Source organism: Salvelinus fontinalis, chromosome 2 (genome assembly GCF_029448725.1).
Source record: "Salvelinus fontinalis isolate EN_2023a chromosome 2, ASM2944872v1, whole genome shotgun sequence".
Lineage (NCBI taxonomy): Eukaryota > Metazoa > Chordata > Actinopteri > Salmoniformes > Salmonidae > Salvelinus > Salvelinus fontinalis.
Genome location: NC_074666.1, coordinates 66565455 through 66589735, shown reverse-complemented (window position 1 = coordinate 66589735; position 24281 = coordinate 66565455). Strand labels below are relative to the sequence as shown.

Here is a 24281-nt window from a genome sequence, read left to right as displayed (position 1 = left end):
AGTCTATCCAAAGTCCCTCGGCGAGACTGCACTGCACTGTGACGGCACCCAACCCAACTGAACTCAAAATTACAGAGCGAGGGGAGTGAATGCTTCTTTCCCAGTTTACCCTGAGGGCTAAACTGTGTCGCCAGCCAGGCTACACTCCTCTCCCCACGAAAACCTCCAGAACCTCCCCCGGCCCGAACCACAGTCCCACAACATTTCTGAAAGTAGAAGAGACATTTTCTGCTGGATGTGTTTATTAGGCAGTTAAGAATAGAGTTAAGAAAAAACGCACAGATTATTCAATCTCTATTGCACTCCACACTGCCCTTTCCCACCTGGACCAAAGGAACACCTACTTGAGAATGCTATTCATTGACTACAGCTCAGCTTTCAACACCATAGAGCCCTCAAAGCTCATCACTAAGCTAAGGACCCTGGGACTAAACACCTCCCTCTGCAACTGGATCCTGGACTTCCTGATGGGCCGCCCCCAGGTGGTAAGGGAGGGTAACAACATATCTGCCACACTGATCCTCAACATGGGACCCCTCAGGGGCATGTGCTCAGTCCCCTCCTGTACTCCCTGTTCACCCATGACTGCATGGCCAAGTACGACTTCAACGCCATCATTAAGTTTGCCGATGACACAACAGTGGTAGGCCTGATCACCGACAACGATGAGACACCCTATAGGGAGGAGGTCAGAGACCTGGCAGTGTGGTGCCAGGAAAACAACCTCTCCCTCAATGTGATTAAGACAAAGGAGATGATCGTGGACTACAGGAAAAGGAGGGCCAAGCACACCCCCATTCTCATCAACGGGGCTGTAGTGGAGCAGGTTGAGAGCTTCAAGTTCCTTGTTGTCCACATCACCAACAAACTATCATGGGTCAAACACACCAACACCTATTCCCCCTCAGGAGACTGAAAAGTTTTGGCATGGGTCCTCAGATCCTCAAAAAGTTCTACAACTGCACCATCGAGAGCATCCTGGCTGGTTGCGTCACCACCTGGTATGGCAACTGCTCGGGCCTCCAACCGCAATGCACTACAGAGGGTAGTGCGTACAGCCCAGTACATCACTGGGGCCAAGCTTCCTGCCATCCAGGCGGTGTCAGAGAAAGGCCCTAAAAATTGCCAAAGACTCCAGCCACCCTAGTCATAGACTGTTCTCTCTGCTACCGCACGGCAAGCTGTACCGGAGCGCTTGCCGTGCGTCTCGGTCTAAAAAGCTCTTACCAGCTTCTACCCCCAAGCCATAAGACTCCTGAACAGCTAATCAAAAGGCTACCCAGACTATTTACATTTTTATACTGCTGTGTATAGTCACTTTACCTACATGTACATAATACCTTAATTACCTTGACTAACCTGTGCCCCCGCACATTGACTCTGTACCGGTACCCCCTGTATATAGCCTCGTTACTGTTATTTTATTGTTGCTCTTTAATTATTTGTTATTTTTACATTTTCTTCTTTTTAAAAGTATTTTTTATTTATTTTTTACTTCAGTTTATTTTAGTAAATACTTCCTTAATACCTATTTTTCTTAAAACTGCATTGTTGGTTAAGGGCTTGTAAGTAAGCAAATCACTGTAAGGTCTACATCTGTTGTATTCGGTGTTGTATTCGGACCTAATTAAGACATATTTAGTCAACATTTAACTGTCTGCAACAAGGATAGGCACCATTTTTCACTGGAGTTGTGCATAAAAAAAATGTAGCCTATATGCATAGGTTTGGGACTAGATCAATTTGATAGGCTTATTCCTCTTTAGGTTGGCTAAGGACTTTCCGTAGGTGTGGCAGCCCTAGAATTGGGTCGTCACTAGTTACCACAATCACAAAGTCATAAACCCCGCCTATTTCTACCATTTATCTTCTTAAAATCGGACTTAAAACCTAACCTCAACCGCAACCCTAACCTTAACCATATTCCTAACCTTATGCATGACCCTTTTTGTTTTCATACATTTTTTACGATAGCCTGTAGCTAATTTTGACTTTGTGGCTGTGGTAACTAGTGGAGACCCTAGACGTGGCCATTCCATTCACATCCTCAAAAACAACCCAAAAAGTGTGTCAGTGGCACCAAGGTTTGGAGAAGTTTAGGTAAATTGTGTGTCATTCAATTGTCGTTGATTATCAGATATGCAGCAAATGATGGCCTATCAGCCTAACAAAACGCAATTAACTCATATAGACTATAGATAATGGCAAGTGAAACCAAGTGAAACTCTCAAGGAGTGTCAAAAAAGATACATCAACTCTTTTAACTTCCATGGTTGAATGTTTGTAATCTTTGTCTATTAGCAGTGGACCAGGTTCTACGGAACCCCTTAGGGGTCATGATGGGAGGTTAAAACAGCCAGGCTAATCAGTTCCCTCAGTCTTTATCCATTCTCTCGTGTTTTAAATTTGTCCTCTCTGTTTTATTATCCATTCCCTCTGATAATTTATTTGTTAACTCATTGTTTTTAATCCATTCCCACGGATTTTTGATTCCTACCCTTAGTTTTTGTTTTTATAAATTACTTCTGAACTCCTTGTGGATTTATGTATCCCATCTTTCAGCCTGGTCTCATAGACAAGACGTAACATAGTAAATGTAAATATGGTACATACAAATTAGTATGTTTTGTTACGTTTGGTGTGGAATTCGAATCTCATCACAGACAAGTTTAGCATTTTAGCTAATGAGCAACTTGTCAAATACTTACTACTTTTTAGCTACTTGCATGTTAGCTAGCCCTTTCCCTAACTCTAAATGTAATCCTTTAACTTAACCCTAACCTTAACCCCTAACCTAGCTAATGCTAGCCAGCTAGCTAGTTAACGTTAGCCACCTAGCTAGAATTTGTAAAATATCATACATTTTGCAAATTTGTAACATATATTACAAATTGTAATTTGTAACATATCATACCAAATGGGCGATGGAATCCCAAAATTAATACATACTATACGAAACATACCATACTAAATCTCGTATTTGCGTACAGAATAATACAAAATGCTCTGAGACCAGCTCGGATCTCTAAACATAAATATACATAAGTATGCATGTATAGGTCTTGTAGCTATCACCCGCCTAGTATATAGACTTTTCCTTTTGAAGGACTGTTGTCTGTATCTATTCTAACCCTAAACACCCCGGAAACCTGAGCCCTAAATTAACCTCTCTGACCCACATGCATAACCCTAAACACCCCAGAGACCTGAGCTCTAACCCTAACCTCTCTGGCCACCATGCCTAATCCTAACCACTCCTGAGGCCTGAGCCCTAACCTCTCTGGCCCCTATACCTAACCCTAGCCAGACCTTAGTCCCAACCCTAACTGCTCCAGAGATGTGAGTCCTAACCTTAACCTCTCTGGCCCCCATACCTAACTCTTACCATTCCCGAGGCCTGAGTCCTAACCCTAAACCTCCTTGGCTCTCCTGCCAGCCCTGACCCCTAGGGAGATCCAGTCCCTTTTCCCACATGATATATTTAAATGACACTTTTACCTACAACTATAACAAGTATTTGTCTACAAATTATTTTGAAAATAGTATACTATTTTCTTATGGTAAAATACACCCCTTTCCACCTCTTATTCTTATTTTTCTTTTCTTCATTTACTTTTTCTTTGTTCTTTGTGTGAATACATTTTGGGCTTTTGAAGGGATGGTTATATGTGCCTGTGCAAGCTCGACATCTATGGATGTCGACTGTACAGTCTCCTAACTTAACTCCTAGCCTAGCTAACGCTAGCCAGCTAACTAATGTTAGCCACCTAGAATTTGTAACATATTGTACGTCAAGCAAATTCGTAACCTATAATATAAATTGTAATTGTAACATATATCATACAAAATGGGTGATGGACATCCACAAATGAATACATACCATATGAAACATAATGTACTGAATCCGGATTTACGTACAGAATAATACAAAATGCTCTGAGACCAGGTTGGATTTCTAGGCCTATGGAAGTAATTATGTAGGCTACCATGACCGTCCCACTTGGCTGATAACATATTGCAGCCTAAAATGTAATTCTATTTAGTTAATTAAATGCTTTAAATGGTGATGATCACTGACCATTTCATATTTTATTTCCAGTTTCATTGTTTTCATAGGTAGCCAAATTATAAAGGGCAAATAATAGGTAATGGGCGTGCAAAACCCTCAATATATTGATACAAGTCTACCTTGTCCGAGAGAGATTTACATGGTTATCAAAACGTCATGCCAGGGTAAGCCTACACGAAACACAGCCCTTATTTTAAAGAGTTTCTGAAATTCCCTTTGGGAAAAATGAATGGTGGAAAAACGATTGGAACCACTTCCCTGTTTGACCGCTAGGTTTTATGGGTGTTATGACACCTCCACTGTGGGGCTCTATCAAGAGAAATAATAATGCCATATTTTTGTTGGACAAAGCCTATGATGAAAATGAATGGCATTTGTGGATAAACGCTGAAAATAAGGTCTGCGGTAAACACAGGTTTAGATCTTATAGGCTACGTTTTGTTCTATGAGATCATCTTCATAAACTAACATCACTTTTTGTGAATTTTGAAGAATTGATGTAAGCTAATCATAAAAAACGAATCACATAAAAGCTTCATAATTCATAAAGGTCACGTTAACTGACTGCTCTTATCTAATAGAACATCCCCTTAACCTCAGACCTTATTTTCTGCGTTTATTCCAAATCCCTATTCTTTCCCATTGGGATGGATTGCTCAACGAACCACTGGTAATTTATTTCCGGATTTTAGGACAAAAAACTGGCGAGCTCTAATAGGCTACATATTAAATAGCCTACATATTTATGAATTTCACAGGGTGGTCAAATTTAAAATCAAGGTGATGAACACGATGATCCTTTCCAATAAACATCGAGGGTCTTATTCTGGTGACATGATCATCGATGCTTGGCTGCCATTTGACAAATAAAAAATAATTTCGCTATATTGTCCATAATAGCCTAATCGCATGTAGTTTATCTGCAAGGTGTTGGCTAGAGCGCACGTGCCAATACTAGAGTGGGCACAATCGTTAATGCAAAACATTTGTGTCAGAAATACAACAGTAGAGTTTAAAATGCAATGGAAACCCATATAACTTTTTTTTTTTTTTCGGTACATGGGAATTTAAGCGCAAAATGAAACATCTCTGGTGGTAAAATGCGCATAGGTCCTATAGTGTTTATGCGGATTTGAGAAAATTGGCATTAAAATCTGGCGTCAACCTAGCTAGTAACTTTGTTAACATCCACCGTTTTTATGTGAGTAAAGTCATACTGTAGCCTATAAATGTTTTTCTAGACAGTTTTGATGGAAACAAGAAGTTTATGTACAATTTTATAAATTCCAACAGCTAATTTGTTCGTTTGACATGGTGGGATCTTTTTGTGTCGGTAAAACGTATTATGCGCCAAATGGCGGTGGAAAAGCCTTTATGCGCAAATATTGAAATAGCCTTATAACAATCACATCAACGTAAATTTGGGAGTCACGCGATTATATGGTTGTCCTACGACTCGTGAAACCATGCAGTTTTAGGATACATATTACATAAATTATGATTAAGTTCACAGGATGGTGAACGTGCACGACGATGAGTTTGATACCGCTTTCCAATACATATCTAGGGTCTTATTCTGGTAACATGATGATCGATGCTTGACTGCCGTTTGACAAATCCAAATATTTTCGCTATTATCCATAATAATCTCATCATGTAGACTAGCCTACCCGCACAGCCTACCTGCACCGGCACTGTATCTGTCAGCTGTTGACTAGAGCGCACGTGCCAAGACGAGTAGCCACATCGCAACAGTTTATGCCAGAATTATTGGTGGAGTTTAAAATGAAATTGAAACACATTGAATTTATTACGTACATGAAAACTTGAGCGAAAAAAATTACGTTGTGTGCGCTACATCAAGCACTTATTTTTATATCAGCATCAAGTCAGTTTGGTGGTAACATACCACTGGAGGGGAATTGCGCATATTTTCTTTATGGAAATTTTAAGAATATACTCATGAAAATCTGTCGCCAATTGGATGGACACCTAGCTACTGATAGCTATTTGCTTTATTACAATGACAATATGTTCACCTGGAAATTTGCCAAGCTAGGGTATATGTACAGTCGTGGCCAAAAGTTTTGAGAATGACACAAATATTAATTTCCACAAAGTTTGCTGCTTCAGTGTCTTTAGATATTTTTGTCAGATGTTACTATGAAGTATAATTACAAGCATTTCATAAGTGTCAAAAGCTTTTAATGACAATTACATGAAGTTGATGCAAAGAGTCTATATTTGCAGTGTTGACCCTTCTTTTTCAAGACCTCTGCAATCCACCCTGGCATGCTGTCAATTAACTTCTGGGCCACATCCTGATTGATGGCAGCCCATTCTTGCATAATCAATGCTTGGAGTTTGTCAGAATTTGTGGGTTTTTTTTTGTCCACCCGCCTTTTGAGAATTGACCAAAAGTTCTCAATGGGATTAAGGTCTGGGAAGTTTCCTGGCCATGGACCCAAAATATCGATGTTTTGTTCCCCAAGCCACTTAGTTATCACTTTTGCCTTATGGCAAGGTGCTCCATCATGCTGGAAAATGCATTTTTTGTCACCAAACTTCCTGGATGGTTGGGAGAAGTTTCTCTCGGAGGATGTGTTGGTACCATTCTTTATTCATGGTTGTGTTCTTAGGCAAGATTGTGAGTGAGCCTACTCCCTTGACTGAGAAGCAAACCCACACATGAATGGTCTCAGGATGCTTTACTTTTGGCATGACACAGGACTGATGGTAGCGCTCACCTTGTCTTCTCCGGTCAAGCTTTTTTCCGGAAGCCCTAAACAATCGAAAAGGGGATTCAAAGAAAATGACTTTACCCCAGTCCTCAGCAGTCCAATCTCTGTACCTTTTGCAGAATACCAGTCTGTCCCTGATGTTTTTCCTGGAGAGAAGTGGCTTCTTTGCTGCCCTTCTTGACACCAAGCCATCCTCCAAAAGTCTTCGCCTCACTGTGCGTGCAGATGGACTCACACCTGCCTGCTGCCATTCCTGAGTAAGCTCTGTACTGGTGGTGCCCCGATCCCGCAGCTGAATCAATTTTAGGAGACGGTCCTGACGCTTGCTGGACTTTCTTGGGCGCCATGAAGCCTACTTCACAACAATTGAACTGTTCTCCTTGAAGTTCTTGATCCGATAAATGGTTGATTTAGGTGTAATCTTACTGGCAACAATATCCTTGCCCGTGAAGCCCTTTTTGTGCAACGCAATGATGACGGCACATGTTTCCTTGCAGGTAGCCATGATTGACAGAGGAAGAACAATGATTCCAAGCACCACCCTCCTTTTGAAGCTTCCAGTCTGTTATTCAAACTCAATCAGCATGACAGAGTGATCTCCAGCCTTGTCCTCGTCAACACTCACACCAGTGTTAGCGAGAGAATTACTGACATGATGTCAGCTGGTCCTTTGGTGGCAGGGCTGAAATGCAGTGGAATTTTTTGGGGGGAGATTCAGTTCATTTTCATGGCAAAGAGGGACTTTGCAGTTAATCTGATCACCCTTCATAACATTCTGAAGTATATGCAAATTGCCACCATACAAACTGAGAAAGCAGACTTTGTGAAAATTTATATGTGTCATTCTCAAAACTTTTGGCCACGAATGTAGCTAAAGAACTCCTCCGAAGTACAGATCTAGAACATTTAAGGTCATGAAGCAGAGCCAGACGGAATTACAGCCTAGGGATGAGAGCGCGTCATTATACCATATTTGCACCTTTAATGATTTTGCATGCCCTTTACTATCATTTCCCCTTATGATTCAGAGGCATATGAAAACACTATGTAGGGAGGGAACTAATAAAACATATGGATTAGCCTGGCTGTTCATTTTTCTCCACCATGACCCCTAAGTGGCTCCATAAAGGTTAATTAGGTGAGATAAAATGCAGTCTTATTAGGTTAAACCACTTTTGAAGTCTGAAAACATCTGACATACTTTGATTTGAGGGAAATGTTCCTTGAATTAGCATGTAGCCTATTATTCCATAGTACTTTTGTCAGACAGTAGGTGCATCAATTAAGATACAAACACGGCTCAAGCAAAGCGTGAAGGATTTATAAACAGACATATTTGAACAAATTAGTCAACCTAAAGATTTTATTTTCCCCCATCATGTGACCAACTGAAACAATTTCACTTTGAAAATTCCAATCCAATAGTGCCCCCTGGTGTCTGATAAGTGTAGCTACATCATGACATTCATTAGAAATGTGCCATGTGAGACCCCACTGGGCTATGTCAAGATGCCCTAGCTGGGTAAAATGGTTGGGTGAACAGACCCCAGACTCGCTGTAGCGCTGACTGTCCAATCACCTTTTGCTTATGTTCGAGTTGTCTAAAATGGAACAATTCTTTTATCCTGATAAATGCAGCAAATATTCTGAATCTGATGACATATGCAAGATAAAAAAATCTATATACAGAGAACTGATCAAGGTATTTCTTGATTAATAGGCAAAAACAGAGAGTCAAGATGATAGTCAATCTAGTTTAGTTCCTCCAAACAGAAAATTAAGCTGTGACATTCAACATTTATTAGCACTTGGGTTTTATCTGTCATATGGGAAATGGTAGACTAGTAGTCCTTACAAAAAGTAGTCCCCAAACCTTACAGCTTTTATATTTTTCAGCAAATGAGCCACAGTCGTTTGAATACATGAGGAATAAACAACCAACTCACTCTCCCTGTCAGTCAGCCAGTCACAATCCATTCAACCAGGTCAATCATTTCCACCACCACTCACAAAAGCACACTGGGGGCTTATTTTATTCTCGTTTAGTGTTATATATATATATATATATTAAAAAAAGGGGTGGGTGGAGTGTTAGCATGACAGGCCTGACAGAGACACTTGGCAACATTATGTACAAACTGGAATTAGAGGCAGGGAGGGAAACAATTAGACCTGGAGTCAAATAGTATAAGAGATCATATCAGGTACTTTATCTGTTCTCGATTGAGCTGGAACCAATAGAAAAGTCCCAAAAAGGAAAACCACACCCTCCTGGTACCCCAGGCAGGATAAAACAAACAATATATTGACCCAGCTCTGGGAACTATGAAACGGTGTGGCGATGACTGTGTCCTTTTCCTGTGGCGTGTTCGCAGGGACAGTGGTCCGTTCTCTGTCCACTCTTGCCCAAAGCCAACAGACCCAGACTGCCGTCTGTGTGTGTTGGGGGGGAATGAAGGCAAGAACACAGAGGTTGTTTGGCAACAGAACTGAACCTTTAAGCAGTGTGAGCCTACCAATTACACTCTTTCAGAGACCTATATGTATCATACATGTTATGTAGATGTTTCTTTACAAGATTCCCTGATGGTCAGCAAGGAGGGGAGGAGGGGGATGCCGAGGAACATAGAAACCTGTGATGGAGATGCCAGTAGTTGTAATGTTCGTTGGGGGGGGAAACAGTTAAAAAAAATGTACCCAGTCTGAATTGAAGAGGGGTGGGCGACAGCCTAGCCATGTCAGTTTGTGGGTTGGTCAGTTGGTTTATTTACTTGCTGGGTTGTTTGAGTCCGAACACCCCCCCACCACCCTCTCCCCATCCCGGAGTGCTTCACAAACTGGCTGGACACGCTCTGTGCTGGGTTACAGGTGGTCTCCTCTGCGGAAAGAGAAAATGGAAATGTGATTAACTGGCTGGCTGGAGCGGCAGATTTAGGGACACACATCAAGCTAGTCATGGACTAAATAGCATACTCAATTTAAAACGGTTAATCTGTGTTCGGGAAACCGTCCCAGGGCTGTCATACATAACAAGTACACATATTCAACATACAGTACCAGTCAAAAGTTTGGACACACCTACTCATTCCTGGGTTTCTTTATTTGTTCCATTTCTACATTGTAGAATAATAGTGAAGACAAACTATGAACTAATACACATGGAACCATGAAGTAACCAAAAAAAAAGAAGAAGAGTAAAATCAAAATAATTTAGATTCTTCAAAGTAGCCACCATTTGTCTTGACAGCTTTGCACACCAGTTCGTTTTCCCGCAAACAGCTTAATGTGGAATGTCTTTCCTTCTTAATGCTTTTGAGCCAATCAGTTGTATATAGGGGTAGTATACAGAAGATAGCTCTATTTGGTAAAAGACCAAGTCAATATTAAGGCAAGAACCGCTCAAATAAGCAAAGAGAATTGACAGTCCATCATTACTTTAAGACATGAAGGTCAGTCATTGCGGAACATTTGAAGAACTTTGAAAGTTTCTTCAAGTGCAGTCGAAAAAACCATCAAGCTCTATGATGAAACTGGCTCTCATGAGGACCGCCACAGGAAAGGAAGACCCAGTTACCTCTTCTGCAGCAGATAAGTTCATTAGAGTTACCAGCCTCAGAAATTGCAGCCCAAATAAATGCTTCACAGAGTTCGAGTAACAACATCAACTGTTCAAAGAAGACTGTGTGAATAAGGCCTTCATTGTCAAATTACTGCAAAGAAACCACTACTAAAGGACACCAATAAGAAGAAGAGACTTGCTTGGGCCAAGAAACACGAGCAATGGACACTAGACCGGTGGAAATCTGTCCTTTGGGCTGACGAGTCCAAATTTCAGATTTTTGGTTCTAACCGCCGTGCCTTTGTGAGACGCAGAGTACGTGAACAGATGATGTCTGCATGTGTGGTTCCCACCGTGAAGCATGGAGGTGTGAAGGTGCTTTGCTGGTGACACTGTCTGTGATTTATTTAGAATTCAAGGCACACTTAACCATCATGGCTACCACAGTATTCTGTAACGATACGCCATCCCATCTGGTTTGCGCTTAGTGGGACTATCATTTGTTTTTCAAAAAGACAATGACCCAACACACCTCCAGGCTGTGTAAGGGCTATTTGACCAAGGAGAGTGATGAGTGCTGAATCAGATGACCTGGCCTCCACAATCGCCGACCTCAACTCACTTGAGATGGTTTGTGATGAGTTGGACCACAGAGTGAAGGAAAAGCAGCCAACAAGTGCTCAGCATTTGTGGGAACTCCTTCAAGACTGATGGAAAAACATTCCAGGTGAAGCTGGTTGAGAGAATGCCAAGTGTCCAAAGCTGTCATCAAGGCAAAGGGTGGCTACTTTGAAGAATATCAAATATAAAACATATTTTGATTTGGTTAACACTTTGGGTACTACACGATTCCATATGTGTTATTTAACCGTTTTGATGTCTTCACTATTATTCTACAATGTAGAAAATAGTCAAAATCAAGAAAAACCCTTGAATGAGTAGGTGTCTGGTACTGTACATTTATTCTATATCACTCCAATTCTGCTAGCAAGCTCACGGGACGGACTGACCTATGTGAGCTTCTTGGCTTTGTTGTAGAGTGAGTCCACCACTTTGCTCATGTTCTGAATGCTCTCCAGGGCCGCCTCATACGTTGTGTCTACTGCAGGCTCATCGAAGATGATCAGCACACCCTCGCCTTGGTCCAAAATACCTAGAGAGAGAGGTGGAGGGATGGTTTCAAGTAGGTACATAAATGCAACAAAAAAAACAGACCTAAAAAATGTTTTGTCTTTAACTTGATGTTAATTATTACATTTTACCAACAACTACGGGACTAATATGACGGGAGGAGGAAATCTGGATTTAAACTCCCCCATGTATTTATTTGAAAAGTAAAACTTTTAGATTGGTCGGCAAGTTTTAGCTTCACTGTCCAAAATACTACATAGTGAAAAATGCTAACACATACACTTCTATCATAGACACCTACCGTGAAATTTTGTGTCCAGAATCATCTGTGACAACTTCCTCTCAACATCTCCCTGTGTAGAAGTGAAGAAACCAAATCGACACACCATGAATGGAGTAAAAAGAACACCAATGCTTGATTTATTTATTTTTTCTTCTACATTGCTGCTTCAGTCGACAGAGCAACATTTTAAGAAAGGAAACAGACAAGGCAAAATATTTAAAAAATATGTAATAAGCGATGACTTACCTTGGAGAGTTTTATGAGGGTGGAAATGTGTTCCATCTGTGGGGAGACAGAACCACACTTGTCAGTGTTCTGGAACACAAGCTCAACAATGCAAAACAAATAGACACAATTATAAAAAAAATTATATTACTTTCAGAAACAGAGCAATTTGAACTTCAGACTTTAAGGATTTGTAAAGACTTTTACAAGACGAAAGCCAAACTAATATTAGCCTTTTACAAATAGCCTTGTTGTGAATTCCCTGCCAGTGACTTATCAGCATCTCACATCCCTTTCAAGCTGCACAGTCCACTCCCCAACCCCCACGACCCTAGGAGTAGAATAAACTGTCCTGTCAAACACGTGACCTGGGTTGCTAAGGGGTACATTGTTAGGGGGCAGGACACCTGACAACTCCTCTGACTGTACAGGCCAGTGTCGGTTCACTCCTTTGAGTGGAATTGTGGGATGGAGTGCGAGCAGAACTGAGTTGTTATTGTTGTAATGTGTGTGTGTGTGTTTACTATTTACTGTTGGTAGTAGTTAATGATGGTAGTAGTTAATGATAAGTGTTTGCTTATATAGCCTTGACCTATACAGTCCTTTATATTTATACAGTCCTTACCAGTACTCTTGCTGTGCTAATGTATTGGATTCATGCTATGCTAATTTTGTACAGCCTATTCATTACTGCTTATCTTACAGATCCACATCCTTCCCATTACTATTCCCTGTCTGCTGTGAGTGTGTACAGCAATAAAAGTTCCCTTGTGTGTAACTAAGGTTGCCTCATTCCCCTCTTACCGGGGGAGGTGCTAGCGGGTGACAGATCAGCCCAAACGGAGAGTCGCTCTCTTTCAAGCCTACTACTTTTAAAAACACAGAAATTCGGGTTTTTACAGACTTCACGAATTCTTAAGGAATTTTACAAGAACGAACGCCTAGTCCTGGACTGGAAAGCATGCCCCCACCCTCCACAAAACGCTCAGCTGTAAGCTCACCTGTACCCTGGAGAATGGCTCGATGACACGGATGAGGTTCTGTTCAAGCAGGTTGTCATAGAGCGTGGTCAAGTGTGTGCTTATGATGGGGTCTTCTCTCAACTCACCTCTGTACTCTGTCAGGGCCTGGAGAGGGGGGGGGGGGGGGGGGGGTAGAGGTGAGAAATGGGTCAAATAGAAGGATATAGATGGGAGGGGAGAAAGTAAAGATTTAGCAAAAGAGGGGGATATAAATAGAGGAAGAGTAAAACAGGTGTTAAGGAAACAACAATAGGGGCTAAACAACGCAAGGGATAAAAACAGCATCTGTTCATCGATGTTATTCAGTGCTATTCAGTTCACTCGACATGCCCTTACCTTTTCAAAATCCTCCAGCGACCGGTTCTTGCTGGCTTGCGCCACGCATTTCAGAGAGTCTGTCTGTCTCCCGGCGTGCCGCAGGGCTAGCTTTCCACTGACGAGACCCTGGACCTCCTCAGGACTACAACAACAAGACAACAGGTTACTCATCCAAGACATCAACTTTCCTCTAAAGCTCTTATCATCCACACATAACCAACTCCATAACTAACTGTTGTGCTGCATATTTACTCAAATTCCAAAGTTGTATATTGCGTAAGTATAATATAGTGATTACACATCGATCATGATAACACACAACATATAGAGTTGAGCGCTCAGCTGCTTACAGGTTGAGCATGATTTTGCAGAGCAGCATGTATTTGAGAGCGGTGATCGCTCTGGGGTGGTCGATGGAGTCGTAGCCTTCGAAGGCCTCGTAGAAGTAAGAGTAGGCCGTCTTCCAGTCCTTCTCCTCTGCTGCGTGGATGATCCCTGTAGGAGGTTGAGGTTATCAACCAGGGATACTCAAATCTGGACCTCAAATCCTGTTGCAATGCTGATTGTCATTCTTGCTCTCTAATCAGGGACTGATTTAGACCCAGGGCATCAGATGAGTACAATAAGGTAAAAATTTAAATCAGATGTACAACTGGACTTAATAGCTCAACAACACAGCATGGCCACCTCTGCTCGACCAGAAAAGGCCGTCGAGTTAGGATCCAGGCCTTTATGCTTGGTGGATGTGGAAGAGCTGGCTGATGCCCTACCACTGTAAAATGCTTTAAAATGACAGATAAAAATGTTCAAAAATTAAAAATGGCAGAGGTCGCTCCTACACAGTGGACATACGACTGAACTAGTGGTGGGTGTTGTAGGGGAAGAGGATGGAGGGTAGCAGACCTGACTGCATGTCCAGGGCGGCTTGTAGCTTGGGTGGGCAGTAGATGCCGTTGGCGGTGGTGCGTGCAGAGGTGAGGGCGGCACGGGCCTTGGGCAGGTTGCTGAGGCCGTGGTACGTCTTGCTCTCCAGCAGCTGCACCTCCACCAGCAGGGCCTTGTCATCCATCTTCTTCAGCTCCTGGAGTAGCTGGGTGCCTGTGGGAGAGAGGGATGGAAGGAGGGAGGGATGGAGAGAGACATGAATGAGTACACCAAGCCAGAGTTGGCACATATGCAGGGAATTCTTTTAAGTACTTTAATTGGGACTGGTCAACTGAAGTGTATAAAACGGAGTTAACATGCATCTGATGTGCACTTATTAGGAATGCCAACTGTAATCATATTCAGATTTTTTTGCTGTGATGAATATTTGTAGTTTCTATACAAACAAGCAAATCAACGCACCTAGATGAAGCGCCTCCTGATACCGCTTTGTGTCAAAATACAGAGAGATGAGACGAGCCTGGAGAAAGAGAGAGAAGACAAAGTCAAGGATACCACCACCTCTGGAACCATCTTTAACATAAAATGGACCTCTGGTGGTGATGACTAAGAAAAATATCAAAATTGTTCAATTGGAATTTCAACTTAATTCCCGAATTGAAATGTGTCATCAAGATCCACCAATGGCCCTTGCAGCAAAGGCTGCAGCACTACATACAGCGAAATAGACTCAAGAACCCTAAGACGGGCTTGATCTCCATCCACTGTAAACCATCTAGTGAGGCAAACCAAACCCCTCATGTCAGTGCCTCCCCCTCAGCTCCCTTCCAGTGGGGTCCCCTCTCCCACTACTCACCTCCAGGGCCTGTCGGAGGAATGTCCTCTTCTCAGCCTTGGCCCACTCGATGCACTCCAGACACAGCTCCACCTCCTGGCCTGTAGCTGCCTCCATGTCCAGAAACAGGTCCAGCAGCGAGCGCACCAGCCGCGCCGCCTTGGCCTTGCTGATGGAATTCAGGAACGGCCGAACATACTTCAGGAGACCGCCCAGCTCTGACGGACACAGACACCAGGTTGGAGGGGGATCAGTTTAAGCAAGCCAAGGTGAGGAGCAGAAAACTTAATGTTGATCACAACGACTTGGTATTTGGGATGCAAGGTGATTTGTAGATCAGTAATTCTGGGCAGTCCGCATGCAATGTAATCAATCTCAAACTTGCGCACAGTCAAGGAGAAACTTGTCACCGTCACCAACATTATAGAAAAAGTTCATTGTCATAGCATTTGTCAGCAATTTAGTCCGCTTCGTGTTTTGTTTCCTAGCCATACTGAAGATCATGACAACACTAGTCAGTATTAGTGTTTCACGGTATACTGGTACCACAGTAGTATCATGGTACCAAAACGTCATGATACCAACCTTTTACAATACCGTAGTACCGTTTCATATGATACTACTGACTTTTTCAGCCCTACCGATCGAAAGAACCTGCTGGCGCCTGTTATAAAATGTTTATATAAGTCAGCTTTGTTAATAAAATCAGTTGAATTGAAGCAACAGCCACTAGTCTCTTGTATGGGCATGTCTAATAATATCCACTACAATTTCATGCGCACATCACGTGTGGCAGCTGTAATCAGCCAGCACCATCCCCTAGACCCTACCAGCCCTCACTCACCTGCTTCTCTCCGACCCGCTTTTCACTCACATCTATTCCTCCATCAGTTTTTTTTGTTATAGAATTTTGCCGTGATAGCGAGCGGAGATGCAGACCCAGATGAGTCTTCTGTTAGATCTGTACATTTATTACATTGGAGCAGCGCGCAAAGCAAGCAATGTTGATATCATTTCGTCGCCTGTTGTAACCAAGAGCACAGACCAGTCTGAGTAGACTTTGCAAGTTCACTGTCATGCCTGTGTCAGAGAGGGGAAATGTAGCACCACTTCGCGACAGGCATGCTTGCAGCTTTACAGCAAAGAAAAGGCTCGTTTCTAGCCTAAACAGATCAAAAAATACAACCCATATTACTGCCGATGTCTTTTTTCCTTTCTAACGGGATTCGCAGAGATTTTATATAATTTCACAAACCATGTCACGGGCCGTTCTAATCTAATCCCAGGTCGCAAATTATTGATTTGATAACAAACAACGTTCAGTAATGTTACCTAGATAGACCTGGTAACTTGACAGTAGGTTTAGGACAATTGGATTGGCACAGGAAGAAAAAGGGTCTGCTACTCATGAAATGTGCATCAAAAAAGGTAGGACACATATAGGCCTAATGTAAGCCTAAACTACATCAAAAATCTATTAATTTTTGGTGCTCCTTAAAATCGGTTTGGTGCCTAATGTTTTAAAAGTTGGGAGTAGCGTCTATGTGTGTGTTTGTGAGTGAGGGACACAGAGTGTGTGAGGAAGATAGGGATTGTGTGTGTTAGTGTTAACTGAAGAGTAGAGGTTTCATGCAGTGTTTTCCCCTTACTGACACAATGACACGCAGATCATTATGTATATATATCCCAGGAGGTTGGTGGCACCTTAATTGGGGAGGACGGGCTCGTGAAAATGGCTGGAGCGGAATGGTATCAAACACATGGTTTCAATGTGTTTGATGCCATTCCATTTGCGACTTCCCAACCATCATTATGAGCCATCCTCCCTTCAGCAGCCTCCACTGATGTATATTCCTTACTCCCATTGCTCCAGCCAAATCACAGGTAGGGCTTTGCAAATCAGCCATTCTATGCAGTATTATATTATACACTGAACAGTGCGAAGTTAAATTCAAATGTGTTGTATTGAGTAGAAGTGTGAATTTCAGTGACAGGTTTTTGGGGGACGGGGCTAACAGGATGCTAGGCCACAGATTTTCTTTCACCATGGTATTGCGATACTACTCGGTATCGTGATAATTGGTATTGTATTGTTTGCAAAATGTTGGTATCGTGACAAGCCTAGTAAGCATCATTCGCTAGTAGAGGTGATGTGTCTACTCTGAATGTGCACTTATCCAGCTGAAATCGGAGGAAGGATATGTCACCTGCAGCCTGGCCCGTCTTAGCCAGCAGACCACCCAGCTCCAGGATGCTCTGCTCTTTGACACGCACTGCCTCCTCATCGCTCTCCTGGATGTCCCGCTTTACTGGAACATAAAATGGAAGAAAAATTGTTGACAACCTTTTACACATAGACCTAGCTTCATAGATGGCAACATCTAGGCTATATGTGAGAGAGAAAAATAATCAGTTGTCAAATCAGTGGGGATGCTAATCTATAAATCACTGCTTTCAGTTGACAGCTAGCTGGGGAAATCATCCCTGGGTCCAACATTGGACCTAGTTCACTAGCAGTCAATGTAACAAAGGCTCAGCCACTATCTGTGGAGCGTCTGCTGTCAATAATTTCAGTAATGTTCGCAAGCTATCTGGCTAACTTTAGCTAGCTATATAAGGTTAGAAAAGGGCATTTGTCAGATAGCCATCAAATTCGCTAACATTTAGCTAGATTTTTTTATTTATACATGTTTTTCTCATTGAGATAATATCTCTTTTCCAAGAGAGACCTGGTCCAATTGCAGCAGGGGGTACAACGTTTCAGACAAAACAATTTATATACACTAACACATTAAATAAAACACACAGCACAACAAAAATACGAAAGTATTGACTAAAAACAGCTATCCTAAAGACAATTACACTCTTCTATGATATATACAACGATCAAGTGTTTAAACTCCAACGAAACTAGATCATTTTTTTAAAAATGTGTAAATCAAAAGAAAAAAACATTTAGCTAGCTAGATGATTCAAATGTTATACATTCCGCTACAGTAAAAGGTTGGAAATGCATTTTACTTAGATTAACACAGCTGAGTCGGCGTGAGATATGGCTTGGAAAACGTACCTCAATCAAGGGATATAAATTGCATTGTACTCAGAATTATCCCACCTACTATATTAGACTTAACGCCTGCTAATTTTAAGTAAACTGACGTTTTTGTCCTAATGCTAGCTAACAGTAGCCACGATATAATGCATTTTAGCCTATTCTTTAGTTGAAATTACCAGTCAATGTAGAGCGAGAGCTTCTGACACCGCTCAAGCAGCTTTAATAAGCCCAATCAATTTGCAACAATTCTAAAGACAATGTGTGTAAAATATATAGAATTTAAAAAACGTTAAACTGGCCACGATTAAACATTTTTTTCTCAAATTCTCTCAACTGGTAATTGAAGTACGCTTCCCATTCAAGTGCATGGCAACTAGGCAGGCTTCAGTGCGTCACACACCACTTTGCAATGAGCTGGAGGCATTATGCATTTCGAAAGCATACTTAATTGTTTGAAGCCAGAACGTTTCACGACATGAGGCATGTCTTACCTTGCTTCAAAGTAGCCTAGCCAAAGTCCAACCAAATGTGCAGGCAATCATTTTATAAAGACTTCCATATGCCATTGAAACCAAAAGCCTTTTTATTTTATGTTCTATTGGTTTTCAAATCAAATCCTTGCCCAGTAGCCAAAGGCCAATGGTATAAAGTACTTAAGTAAAAAATACTTTCAAGTACTACTTAAGTAGTTTTTTTTAGGGCATTTAACTTTTACTAAACTACATTCCTAAAGAAAATCACGTACTTTTTACTCCATGCATTTTCCCTGACACCCTAAAGTACTCGTTACTTAGCAGGACATGAAATAGGTCCAATTTACACACTTGAAAAGAACACATGATCATCCCTACTACCTCTGATCTGGCAGACTCATTTGTAAATGATGTCTGAGTGTTTGAGTGTACCCCTGACCTTAACTTGAGTAACTTTCTATTAAAAAGGTATCTATACCAAAGTACGACAATTGCATTTTTTTTTTACACCACTGCCAAAGACACCTTCCTAGTCATAAAGTCATAAAAATAAATGTATTCTCACTGTCAACTGCATTTATTTTCAGCAAACTTAACATGTCTAAATATTTGTATGAACATAACAAGATTCAACAGACATGTGACTAACAGAAATGGAATAATGTGTCCCTGAACAAAGGGGGGAGGCAAAATCAAAAGTAAGTCAGTACCTGGTGTGGCCACCAGCTGCATTAAGTACTGCAGTGCATCTCCTCCTCATGGACTGCACCAGATTTGCCAGTTCTTGATGTGAGATGGTGGAAGAGTGGGGTAACAAGGCAACAAAAAGTTCCCAGACATTTCTGGGGGGGAATGGCCCTAGGCCTCACCCTGCGATTCAACAGGTCCCAGACGTGCTCAATGATATTGAGATTTGGGCTCTTCGCTGGCCATAGCAGAACACTGACATTCCTGTCTTGCAGGGAATCACGCACAGAACAAGCAGTATGGCATTGTCATGCTGGAGGGTCATGTCTGGATGAGCCTGCAAGAAGGGTACCACATGAGGGAGGATGTCTTCCCTGTAACGCACAGCGTTGACAACAACAAGCTAAGTCAGATGATGCTGTGACACAGCGCCCCAGACCATGACGGACCCTCCACCTCCAAATTGATCCCGCTCCAGAGTACAGGCCTCGGTGTAACTCTCATTCCTTTGATGATAAATGCGAATCCCACCATCACCCCTGGTGAGACAAAACCGCGACTCGTCAGTGAAGAGCACTTTTTGCCAGTCCCGTCTGGTCCAGCGACGGTGGGTTTGTGCCCATAGGCAACGTTGTTGCCGGTGATGTCTGGTGAGTACCAGCCTTACAACAGGCCTACAAACCCTCAGTCCAGCCTCTCTCAGCCTATTGCGGACAGTCTGAGCACTGATGGAGGGATTGCGCATTTCTGGTGTAACTCGGGCTGTTGTTGCCACCATCCTGTACCTGTCCTGCAGGTGTGATGTTCAGATGTACCGATCCTGTGCAGGTGTTGTTACACGTGGTCTGCCACTGCGAGGACGATCAGCTGTCCGTCCTGTCTCCCTGTCTTAGGCGTCTCACAGTTTGGACTTTGCAATTTATTGCCCTAGCCACATGTGCTGTCCTCATGCCTCCTTGCAGCATGCCTAAGGCACGTTCACACAGGGACCCTGGGCATCTTTCTTTTGGTGTTTTTCAGAGTCAGTAGACAGGCCTCTTTAGTGTCTTAAGTTTTCATAACAGTGACCTTAATTGCCTACCGTCTGTAAGCTGTTAGGGTCTTAACGACCGTTCATCAGGTGCATGCTCATTAATTGTTTATGGTTCATTGACCAAGCATGGGAAACTGTTTAAACCCTTTACAATGAAGATCTGTGAAGTTATTCGGATTTTTACGAATTATCTTTGAAAGACAGGGTCGTTTCTTTTTTTGCTGAGTTTATTAGCCACCAATGCTAGTTGTTGCATAGGCCTATTTAGAGGATATCTACATATCTGTCACATGGCACACAATGCTATTTTCCCGCTAATTGCATTATGGAACATACGGTTCAATGCAGTGTCTTAGAGTAGGCCTAGACTATAGGAAATATCAGAGCCTACATTTCTTCACACAGGAAAAAGTAGGCCCTTTATAAACATTTCATGCAATTCTACGCCCCTTTAACGGGAAATTTGCAATATGACGTCCACCTAACTTGGAGAAAATCACTGTCCAAAAACAAACAAAATAGGCACTGACTCAATGATAAAGAATATGGGTTATGTTCTCCGCTGATGCATTTAATTAAGTTTAGAATTTTGGTAACTAAGACTGATTGGAGACCTCTTGACTTTTTCCACATTTTGCTACATTACAGCATTATTCTAAAATGTATTAAATTGTTTCCCCCCCTATGTCTACACACAATACCCCATAATGACAAAGCAGAAACAGGTTTTTAGAAATTTAAATATCATATTTACTTAAGTATTCAGACCCTTTACTCAGTAAAGAAGCACCTTTGGCAGCGATTCGAGCCTTGTGTATGGCACTACAAGCTTGGCACAACTGTATTTGGGGAGTTTCTCCCATGGGCTCCCAAGTGGTGCAGAGGTCTAAGGCACTAAATGTCAGTGCTAGAGGTGTCACTACAGACCCTGGTTCGATTCCAGGCTGTATCACAACCGGCAGTGATTGGGAGTCCCATAGGGCGGCGCACAATTGGCCCAGCGTCGTCCGGGTTAGGCCAGGGAAAGCAGTTATTGTAAATAATAATTTGTTCTTAACTGATTTGCCTAGTTACAAAAAAATTGGATGGGGCGCATCGCTGCACAGCCATTTCCAGGTCTCTCCAGAGATGTTAGATCGGGTTCAAGTCCGGGCTCTGGCTTGGCCACTCAAGGACATTCAGAGACTTGTCCCGAAGCTACTTATGTGTTGTCTTGGCTTTGTGCATAGAGTCATTATCCTGTTGGAAGGTGAACCTTCGCCCCAGTCAGAGATCCTGAGCGCTCTGGAGCAGGTTTTCAATCAAGGATCTCCCAGTACTTTACTCCGTTCATCTTGCCCTCGATCCTGACTAGTCTCCCAGTCCCTGCCGCTGAAAAACATCCCCACAGCATGATGTGGCCACCACCATGCTTCACCGTAGGGATGGTGCCAGGTTTCCTACAGACGTGACGCTTGGCATTCAGGCGAAATAGTTTAATATTGGTTTCATCAAACCAGAGAATCTTGTTTTTCATGGTCAGAGTCCTTTAGGTTCCTTTGGCAAACTCCAAGAGGGCTGTCATATGCCTTTTACTGAAGAGTGGCTTCCGTCTGGCCACTCTACCATAAAGTTCTGATTGGTGGAGTGCTGCAGAGATGGTTGTCCTTCTGGAAGCTTCTCCCATCTCCACAGAAGAACTATGGAGCTCTGTCAGAGTGACCATTGTGTTCTTGGTCACCTCCCTGACCAAGGCCCTTCTCCCCCGATTGCTCAGTTTGGCCGGGTGGCCAGCTCTAGGAAGTCTGTCATTCCAATGCTGGAACTTATTCCGTTTAAGAATGATGGAGGCCACTATGTTCTTGGGGACATCCAATGCTGCAGACATGTTTTGGTACCTTTCCCCATATCTGTGCCTCGACACAATCCTGTCTTGGAGCGCTGCGGACAATTCCATCTACAGTCTGAAGGTACAAACTCTGCCTTCTTGGCGGGAGCAAATCAAGTGCCCTATAGACCTACCACTGGCCAAACATATGGCTCAGATTACCGTGTTTGCAGTAACTTAGCAGGCGTAAAATAAAGCTACAACAAAGTTGATACTGAAAGATTTCAAAACCATGACTAGAGACTCAACGAATACAACAAAGATTGAGTTCAGTTTAAAAGTTTACACACTTTCTATTCAAAACTTTTATAAGCAATAAAATGTGCATTCTCCCTACTTCCATTCACACTACAACCAGCACTGCAGTTGCAATGAATGAGTAGGAAAGTGTATCGATAGGCTTGCATTATTATTAGGGGCTTAAGAATTTTTCTTATATCAAGGAATATTTCACTTTCTCTGGTCATAGGAGTAACAACATGAATGTGTGTGGTGCGACTCAAGTTCAGCCATCAGCAGGAAGACAGTGACCATTTTTGGTCAGTGGCAGTGGAGAGCGGAGGGCTGTTGAGGCAGACCCTCACTCTGTTGCCTTCTCCCTCCCGAGACTGACCATCAGAAACAGGCACCATCAGCCCAGTAACACAGAAAAAAAGGTCATTCTTTAAATGTATGCTCACTCAGCTGTGCTTCAGGAGTAGTACAACTGATATATTACCAGTCTGATCATATAGCCTCTCGATTTATTTATTTTTATATAATTTAAAAAAACTGGTCTTAGACGAACAGTGTATTGGCAGGGCAATTCAAGTAAAGCCAAAATGCCTTGATAATGTTTAGGTCCTATAGCCTACTGCACATAGTTAAAAACAAAAAACATTAGGTAGATGTGTATATTTATAAAATACTTAATAGTTTAAAATGAATAGGTACATTTTGCATAGGCTAACTTTTTTAAAGTCATGTAAAAAAAAATCTGAGCGGTAGATCTCGGCATGAATTTTGACTCAAAGTGATCTTGACCCAGAAAATGTTGTTGACCACTACTATAGTCCACACGGGTCTGTGTAGCAGGCGTCCCTATTCTCACACCCCAAATCCCGGTCTGGTCTGTCGAGTCTGCTTCCGAAGCGTTCCCGAAAGTCCCACGATGTTGTGTCGATGGGTATAAGGTTGGAATCACTTCTGTCTGTGTCCGAATCTTCTACCATTTAGCTAGCTAGCTAGTTATTAATGCAATGCGCAAGCAAAAGGGTAGCTAACTAACGTTACCTAGCTAATTGCACATAGCATGTTAGCTACCGGTCTCCCTGCTGCTGACTCACTGTGACCAATGGGGATAGGCCGGTAGCCCGGTACGGTCATTGAGCTAAAGAGTACGGTAGCTAGCAAGCTACTACTAGCTAAATTAGCTAGCTAACTGTTCTAACCCATGGACAGGGACTGTTTTAGCGATAATCTACACGGATACTACAAGTTACGTTGCAGCTATATACTTACCTATTGAATGTAAAATATCGATAGATGCATTCCGGTCTGAACTGAGAAGAGACTGGGCTCTTTGAAACTCAGCCACTGCCGCGGCTGCCATCTTGCCTCCTCTCAATGACAGCTTGTTTCCGGTCTGTCAATCAACGTTCCTCTTCTTTTCCTTTGAAGTTAAATGGTGGTTGCCGCCACCTACTGGACTGGAATATGTAGCCCATGTTTCACAGACAGAGAAGGAACCTTGGTACCCACTAATGTTGTCTCCTAGGCTAGCAGACTGGTTTCACGAGGCTAGTTATCGCCCTAAAATAAAAAACTAAATGTAAACCTCCTAACACAGGTTCTCATTGGTCTGGGCGCTACAATTCACTTGAAAGGCAAGGGACTCTGGGAAATATGCAAATACAGCTTTACACTAAGCAATGTGTTAATTTATTACTGAAAAGTGTGGACCCTATAGACACTGGACCTGTGTTAAATTTAACAATCTCGGTGTAGATGTAACGGATGTGAAATGGCTAGCTAGTTAGCGGGTGCGCGCTAGTAGCATTTCAATCAGTTACGTCACTTGCTCTGAGACTTAAGTAGTGTTGCCCCTTGCTTTGCAAGG

General features: G+C 42.4%; 1 protein-coding gene across 1 annotated transcript; it reads right to left on the bottom strand.

Annotated features, from left to right (window-relative positions):
• Nucleotides 1-8110: 8110 nt before the first annotated feature.
• On the bottom strand, nt 8111-23817 carry LOC129823846 (26S proteasome non-ATPase regulatory subunit 11). Its single transcript, XM_055882885.1, has 12 exons — nt 23684-23817; nt 17276-17377; nt 15090-15286; nt 14696-14753; nt 14252-14446; nt 13699-13843; nt 13367-13490; nt 13010-13135; nt 12030-12065; nt 11802-11853; nt 11380-11522; nt 8111-9688 (listed from the first exon to the last, which is right to left on the bottom strand). Exons 1-11 carry the CDS (start codon nt 23772-23774, stop codon nt 11380-11382), a joined length of 1269 nt encoding a protein of 422 aa, XP_055738860.1. The 5' UTR covers nt 23775-23817; the 3' UTR covers nt 8111-9688.
• Between the last annotated feature and the right edge of the window lie 464 nt (nt 23818-24281).